Source organism: Mesoplodon bidens (genome assembly GCF_964165515.1).
Source record: "Mesoplodon bidens genome assembly, chromosome: 2".
Taxonomy (NCBI): Eukaryota; Metazoa; Chordata; class Mammalia; order Artiodactyla; family Ziphiidae; genus Mesoplodon; species Mesoplodon bidens.
Window position 1 is genome coordinate 142,869,423 of NC_138177.1, and position 12,897 is coordinate 142,882,319.

Genomic DNA, 12,897 nt, shown 5'->3' on the forward strand with positions numbered 1-12,897 from the left:
TAAAAAGAGCATGTTGGGGATGTGCAAAAGTGATTTTAGTAGTAGATGTGGGCATTGAGCTTAATCCAGTTAATTTATGCGGTTATCTTCCTTGTTCCTTATATTAGGGTTATCGTTACCATATCAGCTTTGCTGTCTAGTTTTTAAATAACCAACACATTTAAATTTGCAGAGGTAAGAGGGTTTTTTTTGAAGAAGTAGGTGCTGGTAATAGTAGGATTATTCTTCTTTTCCTCATCAACATATGATAATAAATAGCTGACAGACTTAAAGTGCTACTTTGTATGAAGTATGCTGCTGAATGCTTTACATAGGTGTCTCATGTAATCCTTCCAGCTCCTTTATAAAAGAGTAGGAGTTGATGATTATCTTGATTTTATAAGTAGTATGAGGCTCAAAGGGGTTAAGGATCTGGTCAGAGTCACACAGCTAGTCAGTACTTAGTTCAAGATTTGAATCCAGGTTTGTCTAAATTCACAGCCTATGTTCTTAATCACTATACTGTTTTGCCTTCACCAAACCCATCTCTAGTTTTTTTATCCATGTATTTGAAAACATTATTCTCCTGTTTTTGTGCTTCTCAAACTTAATGTGGATGTGAATTACCTGGGAATGTTGTTACTATGCAGATTATGATTCAGTAGACTGGAGTGGAGACTGAGATTCTGCATTTATATCAAGTTTCCAGGTGTTGGTGATACTGCAGGTCTGTGGACCATGTTCTTTGACTAGCAAGGTTATATAAGCCTTCTGGCTGGAGATTTTAAGTGCTAATATTAAATGTCTAGATTAAAATAGAATTTGCACAAGACCAAGTTGAGTCAGACAAACTTTATGATTTATTTCTTTTGTTTTTTAGAAATTAAATTGTAAGGAAATAATTGAAAATTTGGCGAAAATTCTTAAGAGACATCCAGGTATGAACTTTAAAACAACAGAAAATTTTTTTTTTCATTTTATGAAAATTATTTAACCTAGTGAAGTTTTTTTTTTTTTTTAAATCAGGTTTAAGAAACATTTTGCCTATAACTACTGCCAAAGTGCCTATAGTAAAATTTGAACACAGACGAAGTGGTTTAGAAGGCGATATCAGTTTATATAATACGTTGGTAAGTTTCATTGTCTGTAAAGACCCAGGTATGTTTACAGTTGTCATTTTAAAAGTTTACAGATCACTGACTGTACCTTTATGTTTAAAACTTACGAATGTGGTTAGTATAGGGAAAAAAAAATTTTATCAGTCATCTTAACATTTCCTTCAGATTGAAGGTTAATTTTTGCTTGACTCATTTACAGGTATTTTAAGTTTAACATTTATATATATTCTATGTGGAGTTTATCTTTTTAGCTGATCTGTAAGTTTAATTTTAATAAATTTGAAATGCTTTCAAATATGTAATTTATTTTTCAGGCTCAGCATAACACAAGAATGCTAGCTACATATGCAGCTATTGATCCTAGAGTGCAGTACTTGGGATATACTATGAAAGTGTTTGCTAAGGTATTTATGAAAAAGCTAATGATCTGCTTTGTTATAATACTCATGATATTAAAGTAAAACATGCTGATGTCAGACTTGTGACAAATGTTTTCTCAGTTTGGTTTACCTGAGATTTTAAGAAGAAACTGTCAATATTAAATGGTTTAAAGTTATACCTTTCAGAGTAGGGTGATTCTTAGTTTTTTTCTGTGTTTGCTCTCCTCTCATAGGTAACACTCTAGTAAATTTCTCATAGTATAATTTCTCAATGCAGTAATAATTTCCAACCCTAGTCCTGGGAGTTGGCATACCATCCTAGTTAAAAGGCTCTGGGTTAGGAAATCTGGTGTTTGGGTTTAGTGGTAAATTTTTCTGGCCAAGAAAACAAAGCAATACCAATAAAACCTAATGTTTCCCCTGTTATAACACTTAAAATACTGAATTCTGTTTTCTTGGTTGTTTTGCTAAGTGAGTAAACTCCATGAGGATTGAGGCCTCTGTATCTTTATTTCAGTGTAGTGCCTGCTTTATGGTAGGTGCTCAGTAAATAGTTAATTGTGTGAATGTGTTGGTGGAAGGGTTTTAGTAGGGTAGTGACTTGGTTACATTTTCATTTCATAAAGCCGACTCTTCCAAAAGGGAGACATATTTGTTTAGATATTCCTATACATGTCTTTATGGACAGAGTCATCTTAGAAAAGGAAAGCATCCAGCCACATACTACAAATCATTTGATACAGCTAGTCTTCTACATTCACCTCACAGAATAACTCCAACATGACAGTTCCTTACTCTCATTGAGTTTGGGTAGTGAAATCAAGTGGTTCCATATATATGGAATCTATGAAAAAAAAATGTCATGAAGAACCTAGGGGTAAGACAGGAATAAAGACACAGACCTACTAGAGAATGGACTTGAGGATATGGGGAGGGGGAAGGGTAACCTGTGACAAAGCGAGAGAGTGGCATGGACATATATACACTACCAAATGTAAAATAGATAGCTAGTGGGAAGCAGCTGCATAGTACAAGGAGATCAGCTCAGTGTTTTGTGACCACCTAGAGGGGTGGGATAGGGAGGGTGGGAGGGAGGGAGACGCAAGAGGGAAGAGAGATGGGAACATATGTATACGTATAACTGATTCACTTTGTTATAAAGCAGAAACTAACACACCATTGTAAAGCAATTATACTCCAATAAAGATGTAAAAAATAAAAAAGATCAAGTGGTTCATGTCAGAAAAATCATTCCTTTCCCTTTATATAATATCAGCTAAAGCTTTACTCAAGGGAAGTCTCTGAGGATTCTTTCAGGGTTTTTGTTTGTTTGTTTGTTTGTTTGTTTTTGCGGTACACGGGCCTCTCACTGCCGTGGCCCCTCCCGTTGCGGAGCACAGGCTCCGGATGCGCAGGCTCAGCAGCCATGGCTCACGGGCCCAACCGCTCTGTGGCACGTGGGATCCTCCCGGACCGGGGCACGAACCCGTGTCCCCTGAATTGGCAGGCGGACTCTCAACCACTATGCCCCCAGGGAAGCCCCCAGGGTTTGTTTTTAATTAAAAAAAAATTTTTTTTGAATAGCCAACGTATTCATGTTCAAAAATTAAAAGGTCTAATGGGATTTATGGCAGAAAATCTTCTTCCACATCTGTCTCCTAGCCAACCTTTGCCTCTTAGAGGCAAACCGTGTTAAACGTTCCTTTGTATCCTTCCAGAAATACATTATTCCAGTGCAAGCACATTTCCTGCCACTTTTTATTATAGGTATAAACACACTGAAAACACTGTTTTGTACTTTGCTTTTTTAACGGAGCAATAAATATTGGAGATTATTTCCTATTAGGTATACTAAGAGTTTTCCTTTTTTTTAATGGCTACATACTGTTCCATTGTGTGGATAGTCATCAGTTTTTTAAACCTGTACTTTACTGATGAGCTTTAAGTTCTTTCTCATATTTGCTATTAAAGTAGTGTTACAATAGAAATTTTATTTAGTCATTTCACATGTTTCTTGGCATATTTGCAGGATAAATTCTTAGAATAGAATTGATACATTAAGGGAGATGTGCTTTTATAATTTTGATATTGCCAAATTATTCTTCATGAAATTTGTGCTACTGTATACTCTTTAATGTATGAGTACCTGTTTACCCATACCCTTTATAACAGCTTGTTATTGAACTTTTGGGTATTTGATCGTTTGATGGGTTTAAAAAATGGTGTCTTAAGGTAGTCAATACTTCTGCATGGAATAAGATTCTGAAGTTTTATTTTCAATCATTATGTTTTTTTAGCGATGTGACATTGGAGATGCTTCCAGGGGAAGTTTATCTTCATATGCTTATATCCTTATGGTGCTGTACTTTCTGCAGCAGAGAAAACCACCTGTTATCCCAGTTCTACAAGAGGTAAATGTTTAAGAAAACTATAAAGGCATTTCTACAGAGGTGTATACACTCTAAATATAGTAAATCTTGCTCAGTTCATGAGATCATGAAAGATTTTTCCATCATGGATATCCTAAGTTTTCTTCTTTCATTAATGGTTTAATCAAATAATGAACCTTTTTGAAAAGCTTATTATGGGAGAATATAGACTACCAAAAGACGACTAGATGAATAGAACTACTGAATATCTTTTGCAACATTTTTGTATTTCATAGTCTTAGAATGCTGCCAATGATAATGAAATTTGTAGCCATTCATGAACTTATATATTATAGTCTCTGAGATGCAAATACATAAGTTTCTTCTTTTCAGAGTATTCTCCCTCCTCCTGCTTGGCAATGAAGTTTTGATTTATTCCTGTATATACTTTGGTCAACTTTGTGAATTTTGGTTGAGAAAGAAACACAAGGAAATTCTTCCTTACCTCTGTAAGGTCATGTAAATTGCATTAAGCATAAGAATGTACATCAAAAGAAGCAGATTATACTCATATTTACTCGGATTTGGTGACTCATAGAGTCTCTTTTTGTAGTCAATTTATACTCTCTAAAATAGATACAAAGGAGTTCTTAATCATCCATCTGTTCCTCCTCATTCTTGGCACAAAGTGGATTTGCAAGCATTGGGGTGGATCAGGTTCTAATTTCTTAGGTAGGTGGTTATTTTGAGGTAGGTGAGAAGCATCAGAATTGTTTGGAAAATCACATATTCTGATTTCACATAAACTTTGATAGTCATGGCAAAGAAGAGTATCACAAAGTAGCAAGCCATATGTGCGTGTCAGATGGCCTTAGTAAGTTTTTAAAAGTTCTAATGAATGCCATGTGGTTTTAACAGCATTTCTTTCCCTCTTTTAAACAAATAGTGGGAGAGAAATAAAAAATTTAAACGTCCTTTCCTAACAGAAAAATTTAAGTTGCTTGAATCTATGTTGAGTGATGTTTGTTTTTTAACAAGGTTGTTCACTATAGGATATTTAAAACTTTGCATGAATTAATTAGGCCTGCCAAGGCCAAGATTATTCTCTCTATTAGTCTAATTGTTGTTAAGGCTTTAAATTTGGGGATCTTAAGCATAATTGCCCCAGTAATATTATAGCAGCCATTTGCTATAATTTGCTGTGACTTTGATAGAATACTGTGATTAACCCAAATGGAACACAAATTTTGTTTTCATTGTGGTTTGTCTCTGTTCTCTCATTATGTTACCCATGGATGAGGAACCATTGAGGCAGCATGATATAATGGAAACAGCGGTCAGAGCATGATTTTGGAGCCAGAGATAACTGGTCTGAATCCTAATTTTGACATGTGGCCTTCAACAAGCTGCCTGACTGCCACTAGTCTGAATTTTATCATCAGCAAAAATGTAATAATAGTAGTATTATTTCCATGTTGATGTAAGGAACAGAGACATCAAATGCCTTTGAATGTAGTAGATGCTAAAGTAGGAGTTTATAAATGGTGATTGCTCTTATTATTAATTTTATTATTATTATTATTATCATTAGCAGCTTTATTAACATTATTATTGGAAAAATGTAGGTAGGATTGCTGTAGCCAACTTCAAGAACTGTTCCATTATCTGCTTAACAGACAGTGATTGATGAAATGAGAGACAGTCCATGGGATGTTTTCCATCATAATGAGCTCTGATTGTGGGGGGCTTTGTGATACATATGAACTGATGATATATGGATTTTTGCTTCTGGCCTTTTTTGCTTGTCATATGGGACCCCTTGTCCATTGCTCTGGCATCATTTAAGTATTGATCATTGGCATCGATCAACTTTTAAGGGTAAGGATATGTTTAATGAAGCTGATGATCTTTGACTCCATTTGTAATTGAACCTAAACTTTAAGTGACTGGGTGTAATAAGTAAGGCACTGCTAAGAGTGTTTTTCATGATCAACAATACAGAGTTCTTTAGGTCAAAAGGAGCTTTCCTAAGCAGAATGATTTTGCTCTATTCCAGCAATCATCATAAGTAAAAGTAAATTTTCACATAAAAATTAATACTAAGAGAGGATTAGGGAGTGTTAGTGTCACTTGATATTATGAACTGTGTTTTCTTAGCTTATATCAGCTTAAAAATTACAACTGAATGGATGAACCTTGAGGACATTATGCTAAGTGAAATAAACCAGTCACAAAAGGACAAATACTATATGATTCCATTTATAGGAGATACCTAGGGTAGTCAGATTCATAGAGACCGAAAGTAGAATGGTGGTTGCCAGGGGCTGGCAGGAGAGAGGAGTGGGAAATTATTGTTTAATAGGTTCAGAGTTTCATTTGTATAAGATGAGAAGAATTCTATGGATGGATGGTGGTGATGGTAGCACAACAATGTGAATGCACTTAATGCCACTGAACTGTACTCTTAAAAATGACTTAAGATGGTAAACTTCATTATGTGTGTTTTACCACAACTAATAAAATCACAATTTAAATATAGCAGTAGATATATATATAGCTTATTTTATATATAAAATACCATAATAAAATAAAATAAATATGGAAATGTACAGGGTCACTCCTTGTACAGACTTGTTTGGTGAGGTTTTTAGAGAGAAGGCTTGAGTGCTTGAGTAGAGGATGATTGCTGTTGAGAGAAAGAAAAGAGAGAAACAGAAAGAGAAGGTAAATGTGTTGTGTGTGTGCAAAAGAAAGGATAGTATTAGTACTTCTAAGGGCTGAAACAGAGTGGATAGTTAGGCACTATGAAACATGAGAGTTCATTAAAACAGGTGGCAAATCAGTGATTAAATGCCCTCCAAAGCCCACAGGTCGTTTACTGTGTTATTAGCCAACATAATTGGGTTTGGATGTTGGTTGTTTCTCAAAAGTAAGAATTCTGTTAAAGTAATCAAGGTCTAAAGAGGCAGCTTGTATAATAGCATCTTAATCTATGACGGAGCCATGGGGACAGCCTGATCTAGTGGTTTTAAAGTATGTTTTGGTAAGCTCTAGGAGCTCAATAGTGTATGTGTGAGGAGTGGAGGAAGGAAAAGATAAGGTATAGTTTTCTCCACTTAGGCTTTTATCAGAGTACCTCTGTTTTTATCTGTTTTACATGTTGAACTTACAGGAAGGTTCCATTTTAGGAAGGGGTTCTACAGCTTAAAAGAAAAATAAAATTTCAAGAAAACTGACCTAATTAAGCTAATCTCTTATTTTCATTGGGAAAACTGAGGATTTGGAAGGATAATTGTCTTGTCCAGAATCACTACTTGGCAGGACTAAGACTAGAAATGAGGTCTGCTGACTCTGAACTTATTCCAACTTTTTACTTTATTGCTTCTCTTTCTTAAAACTCCTATAGAAAATAATTCTCAAAATTGCTTGTAGAGGTCAGTTGTGCCTGTACAGTCATCTTGTGGAATTCTTCTAGTGAAGTAGCATTACCTTCCCCCCTTTCCTTAGGACAGTGAATTACTATTCATAATTAATCATGAAGATTTCACGATCTTTATCAAAATGTCAAGGAAAGCTACCTAATTTTCTGTTTTAAAATATCAGTGTCCCAGCACTTTTCAACCTCATCTGATACAGATAACTGATTAAAGGTACTAGAGCCTTTCCCCACAACAAATAGCTTCTTTGATTTCCTTTAAGGTGTACAATCAATAAGTATTATCTCTTATGTATTTCTGCGTCTGTGATCCTTTGATGAAAATGCTATTTTCATCTGCCTTTTCTTTAGTTTTACTTCATTAAACTTGGGCTGGATGTGTTTTGATAGCCAAATAGATAATATCAAATGTATTGTTTGGAGAGTCTGAGGTTCTTAAGATATCCTTTCCCAGCTTTGGTCTTTCAGATACATTTTATTCATTAATAACTTGACATCAGATTATACCATCTTGACATGTTCCTTTTGGAATAAGTGTTTCACTATGTCTATTATAGGTAAATTCTAAAATGATATGAGGGTATTTAGGCTTTTGGGTTGGATGGCTTGAAATCTAATAGTAAAATTGATTTTTTAATGCAGATCTTTGATGGAAAACAGATTCCACAGAGAATGGTTGATGGATGGAATGCTTTTTTCTTTGATAAAACAGAAGAACTGGTAATTTTTTCATCGTTTTTATGTTATGGAATGCTCACTGATGCATGTTAGGATGTGCATAATTTAAGTTAATAATTTTACTTGGACTTGGGGGTCCATATTTTGGACATGTATAGACATGTCTCTCTCCTTTCTTTTTTCTCACCTGTAGAAAAAACGTTTACCTTCACTTGGAAAGAACACAGAAACATTAGGAGAGCTTTGGTTGGGACTGCTTCGCTTCTATACTGAAGAATTTGATTTCAAAGAATATGTAATTAGCATTCGGCAGAAAAAGCTATTGACAACTTTTGAGAAGCAGTGGACATCCAAATGCATTGCTATTGAAGGTAATCATTCAGCTGATATTAATTCAGGAACAACATGAAACAGAGCAAAACAGAACAAAAAGCCAGAGTTTTATTTGGCCAGTGAAACTGAGGGGAAAACTGAAACACATTAGAATTTGGAAGATTCTTCCTCTTGGTTTTTATCAGTTTCCATCCTTTAATCTATAATTATAAAAGAATAATTTTCTCACTTTGATGGTCTGAGTTACGTAGTGTTAAACTCTAGTTATGGCTACTAACTATATTTATGTTACAACGAGCATAATTCTTAAATAAAAAATATTTCTTTTCTAGACCCTTTTGATTTGAATCATAACCTTGGTGCTGGAGTTTCTAGAAAAAGTAAGTTTTAAATATAGAAATCCCCTACTTTTAAAGCTCTTACACATTAAGGTCTGCATCTTTATTGTTTTTCTTCTTTCTTCAATAGTGACCAATTTCATCATGAAAGCATTTATCAATGGAAGGAAACTTTTTGGTACCCCCTTTTATCCACTCATTGGCAGAGAAGCTGTAAGTTTACATAATTTGAATTCTGAATCTTTTCTTTTTCCTTATAGAATTTTTTTTTTTTTGTAGTACAAGAAACCTAATCCTGTTCCAAGTTGGTGTTATTTATTTGGCTGTGCTGGGTCTATTTGTTCTTACTGCACTTATCATAGTCCATAGTGAGATATATATTTGCTAAATTTTGTTTATTTATTTAATCTATTTGTTAAATTCTGTATCCCCCACTAGACTATATAGCTCCATGAGGACAGGGTTCATGTCTGTAAGGTTCACCATCGTATTTCCAGTGCCTGTTATAATTTCTGGCACATAGGAAGCATTTGTTGAACAAACGAGGGTGGATAGTCAAGACTCAAGATCCTTTAATCTTGAATTTGAGGTTCTGCCTACTGCCTCTCTTCTGTCTCTTGAAATCTTGATGAAAATATAAACAGAGAGGTCAACACTGAAGTAATACTTTATTTGCTGAGGCTTCTGCTTTAATTTTGGTGTAGCCCTTGGTAAGCTGAATTAGCATGGAACTAAGAGGATTCTTTTTGCCTGAAATGGGTGGTGTAGTGTCCCCCATTCCTCTTGGTCTTACTCTGGTTTTGGGTTGCTTTCTAATGGGAGGATGTCATAGTTTCACAGTGAAAGAAATGAGAAGAAATCTCAAAAGAGAAACCAGGTCTCTGTTTTTGCATAATGAATATCCTTGATCTTGTTCAGTCCAGTTTCATCACTCTTTCTTGGAGTGTGGGGTAAGAAAAGCAGAAAAAGTCTAGAGCTTTTTCCCCATGGAACATTTTTGATAGTCCTGCCTAATAGGGGGTGGGGGTGATAATAACTATAGTGGAAATAAAATAACAGGAAATTTGAAACAACACAAAATTCTTGCAGGAACAAAATGTCTAACAAAAGGAAAATACAACAATAATTTTACTAACATATTAATTAAAATAGCAGTAAATGAAAAGCACAGTCAGATCACAACAAATCTGGTGATGCACTGATAAAACATTTTACCTGAAAATTGTGGGAATTCTATTCGTGTGTATATGCGCATATGTTTGGTGGGAACCTAGCAGTTTCGTGCAGTCAGACATTTCAGTAAAATACTAATGTAGCGTCCTCAGTAAATTGGAAATGTGCTAATTTAGTCTGTGAATACAAAATTTTAGTAACTCTTAATTATTCAGTATGTTATAAGTAGTCCTCATAGATATCAAAGTCTTTGGTCTTGAATGTGATTTAGTGTAAGAACCAAACATCAGTTTGGAGCCTATCACAAAGGGCCTGTGGATCTGCCAATCATCTTTTAATCTACTTTATTCTGTTATAAAGTCAATATGTGGTATTTTATAGCTTGGATATACCAGTTTAACTATTCTCCTTTGATGGACATTTAGGTTGATATCAGTGTTATAACTGATATAGTAGAAAAATAACCTTGTTACATAGTCTTTCATGCTTATATTTTCCATAGTAAAGTTTATTCTTTCAACACATATTTACTGAATTCCTACCATGTACCTATTTCTCTGCTATGAACTGGGATTATAACAGCATACAAAGTAGATGTGTTTCATCCCCTTAGATTCTAATGAAGATGAAGACAAGTATATTTTCTGTTCTTTCACCTTTCTTGCTCACTTGAACATTCCCACTTCAACTATTCTTCTATTCACTAGGTCCTCTGACATATTGACACATTTTTCCCCAATCTATCAGCTATCTACTGTCTTCATTTTTTTCCCCCATTTAAACAGATTCCCTGGTACCTCCAGCATATACCTTATATTCCTTTGTACGATTGTCCTTCTTTTGCACCATTATGTGTTCAACCTTAACATGAACTCAGCCATCCACCATCTCTCTATGCTTGGCCTAAGCACTGATGGAAAAAAATCTTAAAGCTAGGCAGTTTTGTTTATATAGCACAACTATAAATTAATGTTCATCAGCCTCAACTGGACTTTCAATACTATCTGACATTCTTCTACATTTCTTTAGTTACCTGTGTCTCGCATTCAATAAGAACTATTTCATATTTTTATTTTACTCAAAATTCAGTACCCATCTTTCTTCTCTGCCTTTCTCATGCTTACATGTTTTCCCTTTGAGACAAAGATGATATTAGATAGATAGATACTCCTTCAACTTTCTGCTACCAGATCTATAAATCTGCTTACATTTTCAGATATCTCTTCTTTTTTTAAAATTTTATTTCATTTTGGAGCATAGTTGATTAACAGTGTTCTGTTAGTTTCAGGTGTACAGCATAGTGATTCAGTTATACATATACATATATCTATTCTTTTTCAAATTCTTTTCCCATTTAGCTTTTTACAGAATATTGAGCAACATTCCCGTGCTATACAGTAGCAGGTCCTTGTACAGATACATACAGTTGGTTACCTATTTTAAATATAGCAAAGTGTACATGTCAATCCCAAACGCCCAATCTATCCTTCCCCCCGACCCTTCCTCCCCAGTAACCATAAGTTCTCTAAGTCTGTGAGTCTATTTCTGTTTTGTAAATAAGTTCATTTGTATCATTTTTTAAAGAATCTGCGTATAAGCAATATCATATGATATTTGTCTTTCTCTGTCTGACTTACTTCACTTAGTATGATAATCTCAAGGTCCATCCATGTTGCTGCAGATGGCATTATTTTGTTCTTTTTAATGGCTGAGTAATATTCCATTATATATATGTACCACAACTTCTTTATCCATTCATCTGTTGATGGACATTTAGGTTGCTTCCGTGTCTTGGCTATTGTAAATAGTGCTGCAGTAAACATTGGGGTGCATATATCTTTTCAAATTATGTTTTTCTCTGGATATATGCCCAGGATTGGGATTGCTGGATGATATGGTAGCTCTATTTTTAGTTTCTTAAAGAACCTCCATTCTGTTCTTCATACTGGCTGTACCAATTTACATTCCCACCAACAATGTAAGAGGGTTCCCTTTTCTCTACACCTTCTGCAGCATTTATTATTTGTGGGTTTTTTGATGATAGCCATTCTGACCGGTGTGAGGTGATACCTCGTTGTAGTTTTGATTTGCATTTCTCTAATAATTAGCAGTGTTGAGCATCTTTTCATGTGCCTCTTGGCCATCTGTATGTCTTCCTTGAAGAAATGTCTATTTAGTTTTTCTGCCCATTTTTTGATTGTTTTTTTTAAATTTAATTTATTTTTGGCTGCGTTGGGTCTTCGTGCTGCGCATGGGTTTTCTCTAGTTGCAGTGAGTAGGAGCTACTGTTCGTGGCGGTGCACGGGCTTCTCACTGCGATGGCTTCTCTTGTCACTGAGCACAGGCTCTAAGTGTACAGGCTTCAGTAGTTGTGGCTCATGGGCTCTAGAGCTCAGGCTTAGTAGTTGTGGCGCACAGGCTTAGTTGCTCCACGGCATGTGGGATCTTCGCGGACCAGGGCTCGAACCTGTGTCCCCTGCATTGGCAGGCAGATTCATAACCATTGCGCCACCAGGGAAGCCCCTTGGTTGTTTGTTTTTTTGATATTGAGCAGCATGAGCTGTTTGTAAATTTTAGGGATTAATCCCTTGTTGGTCACATCATTTACAAATATTTTCGCCCATTCTGTGGGTTGTATTTTCATTTTGTTCATGGTTTCCTTTGCTGTGCAAAAGCTTTTGAGTTTCATTAGGTCCCATTTGTTTGTTTATTTTTTTATTTCCATTACTCTAGGAGATGGCTTGGGAAAGGTATTTCTGTGATTTATGTCAAAGAGTGTTCTGCCTGTGTTTTCATCTAAGAGTTTTATAGTATCTGGTCTTATATTTAGATCTTTAATCCATTTTGAGTTTATTTTTGTATATGGTATTAAGGAATGTTCAAATCTCATTTTTCTACATGTAGCTGTCCAGTTTTCCCAGCGCTATTTATTGAAGAGACTGTCTTTCCTCCATCGTATAGTCTTGCCTCCTTTGTAATTGATTAATTGACCATAGGTGTGTGGGCTTATTTCTGGGCTTTCTGTCCTGTTCCAGTGATCTATATTTCTGTTTTTGTTCCAGTACCGTACTCTTTTGATGACTGTAGCTTTGT

General features: G+C 35.1%; 1 protein-coding gene across 7 annotated transcripts in view; it reads left to right on the plus strand.

Moving 5' to 3' along the window:
• Positions 1 to 12,897, plus strand: part of TUT4 (terminal uridylyl transferase 4) — a 138,615-nt gene that overhangs the window by 104,991 nt on the left and 20,727 nt on the right. For all 7 annotated transcript variants that reach the window (XM_081225224.1, XM_081225227.1, XM_081225225.1 and 4 more), the window contains exons 17-24: positions 860 to 917; positions 1,006 to 1,109; positions 1,412 to 1,501; positions 3,775 to 3,888; positions 7,925 to 8,002; positions 8,154 to 8,331; positions 8,626 to 8,673; positions 8,762 to 8,844. In XM_081225224.1, coding sequence (XP_081081350.1) covers positions 860 to 917; positions 1,006 to 1,109; positions 1,412 to 1,501; positions 3,775 to 3,888; positions 7,925 to 8,002; positions 8,154 to 8,331; positions 8,626 to 8,673; positions 8,762 to 8,844 — 753 coding nt within the window. The remainder of the gene's footprint in view (positions 1 to 859; positions 918 to 1,005; positions 1,110 to 1,411; positions 1,502 to 3,774; positions 3,889 to 7,924; positions 8,003 to 8,153; positions 8,332 to 8,625; positions 8,674 to 8,761; positions 8,845 to 12,897) is intronic.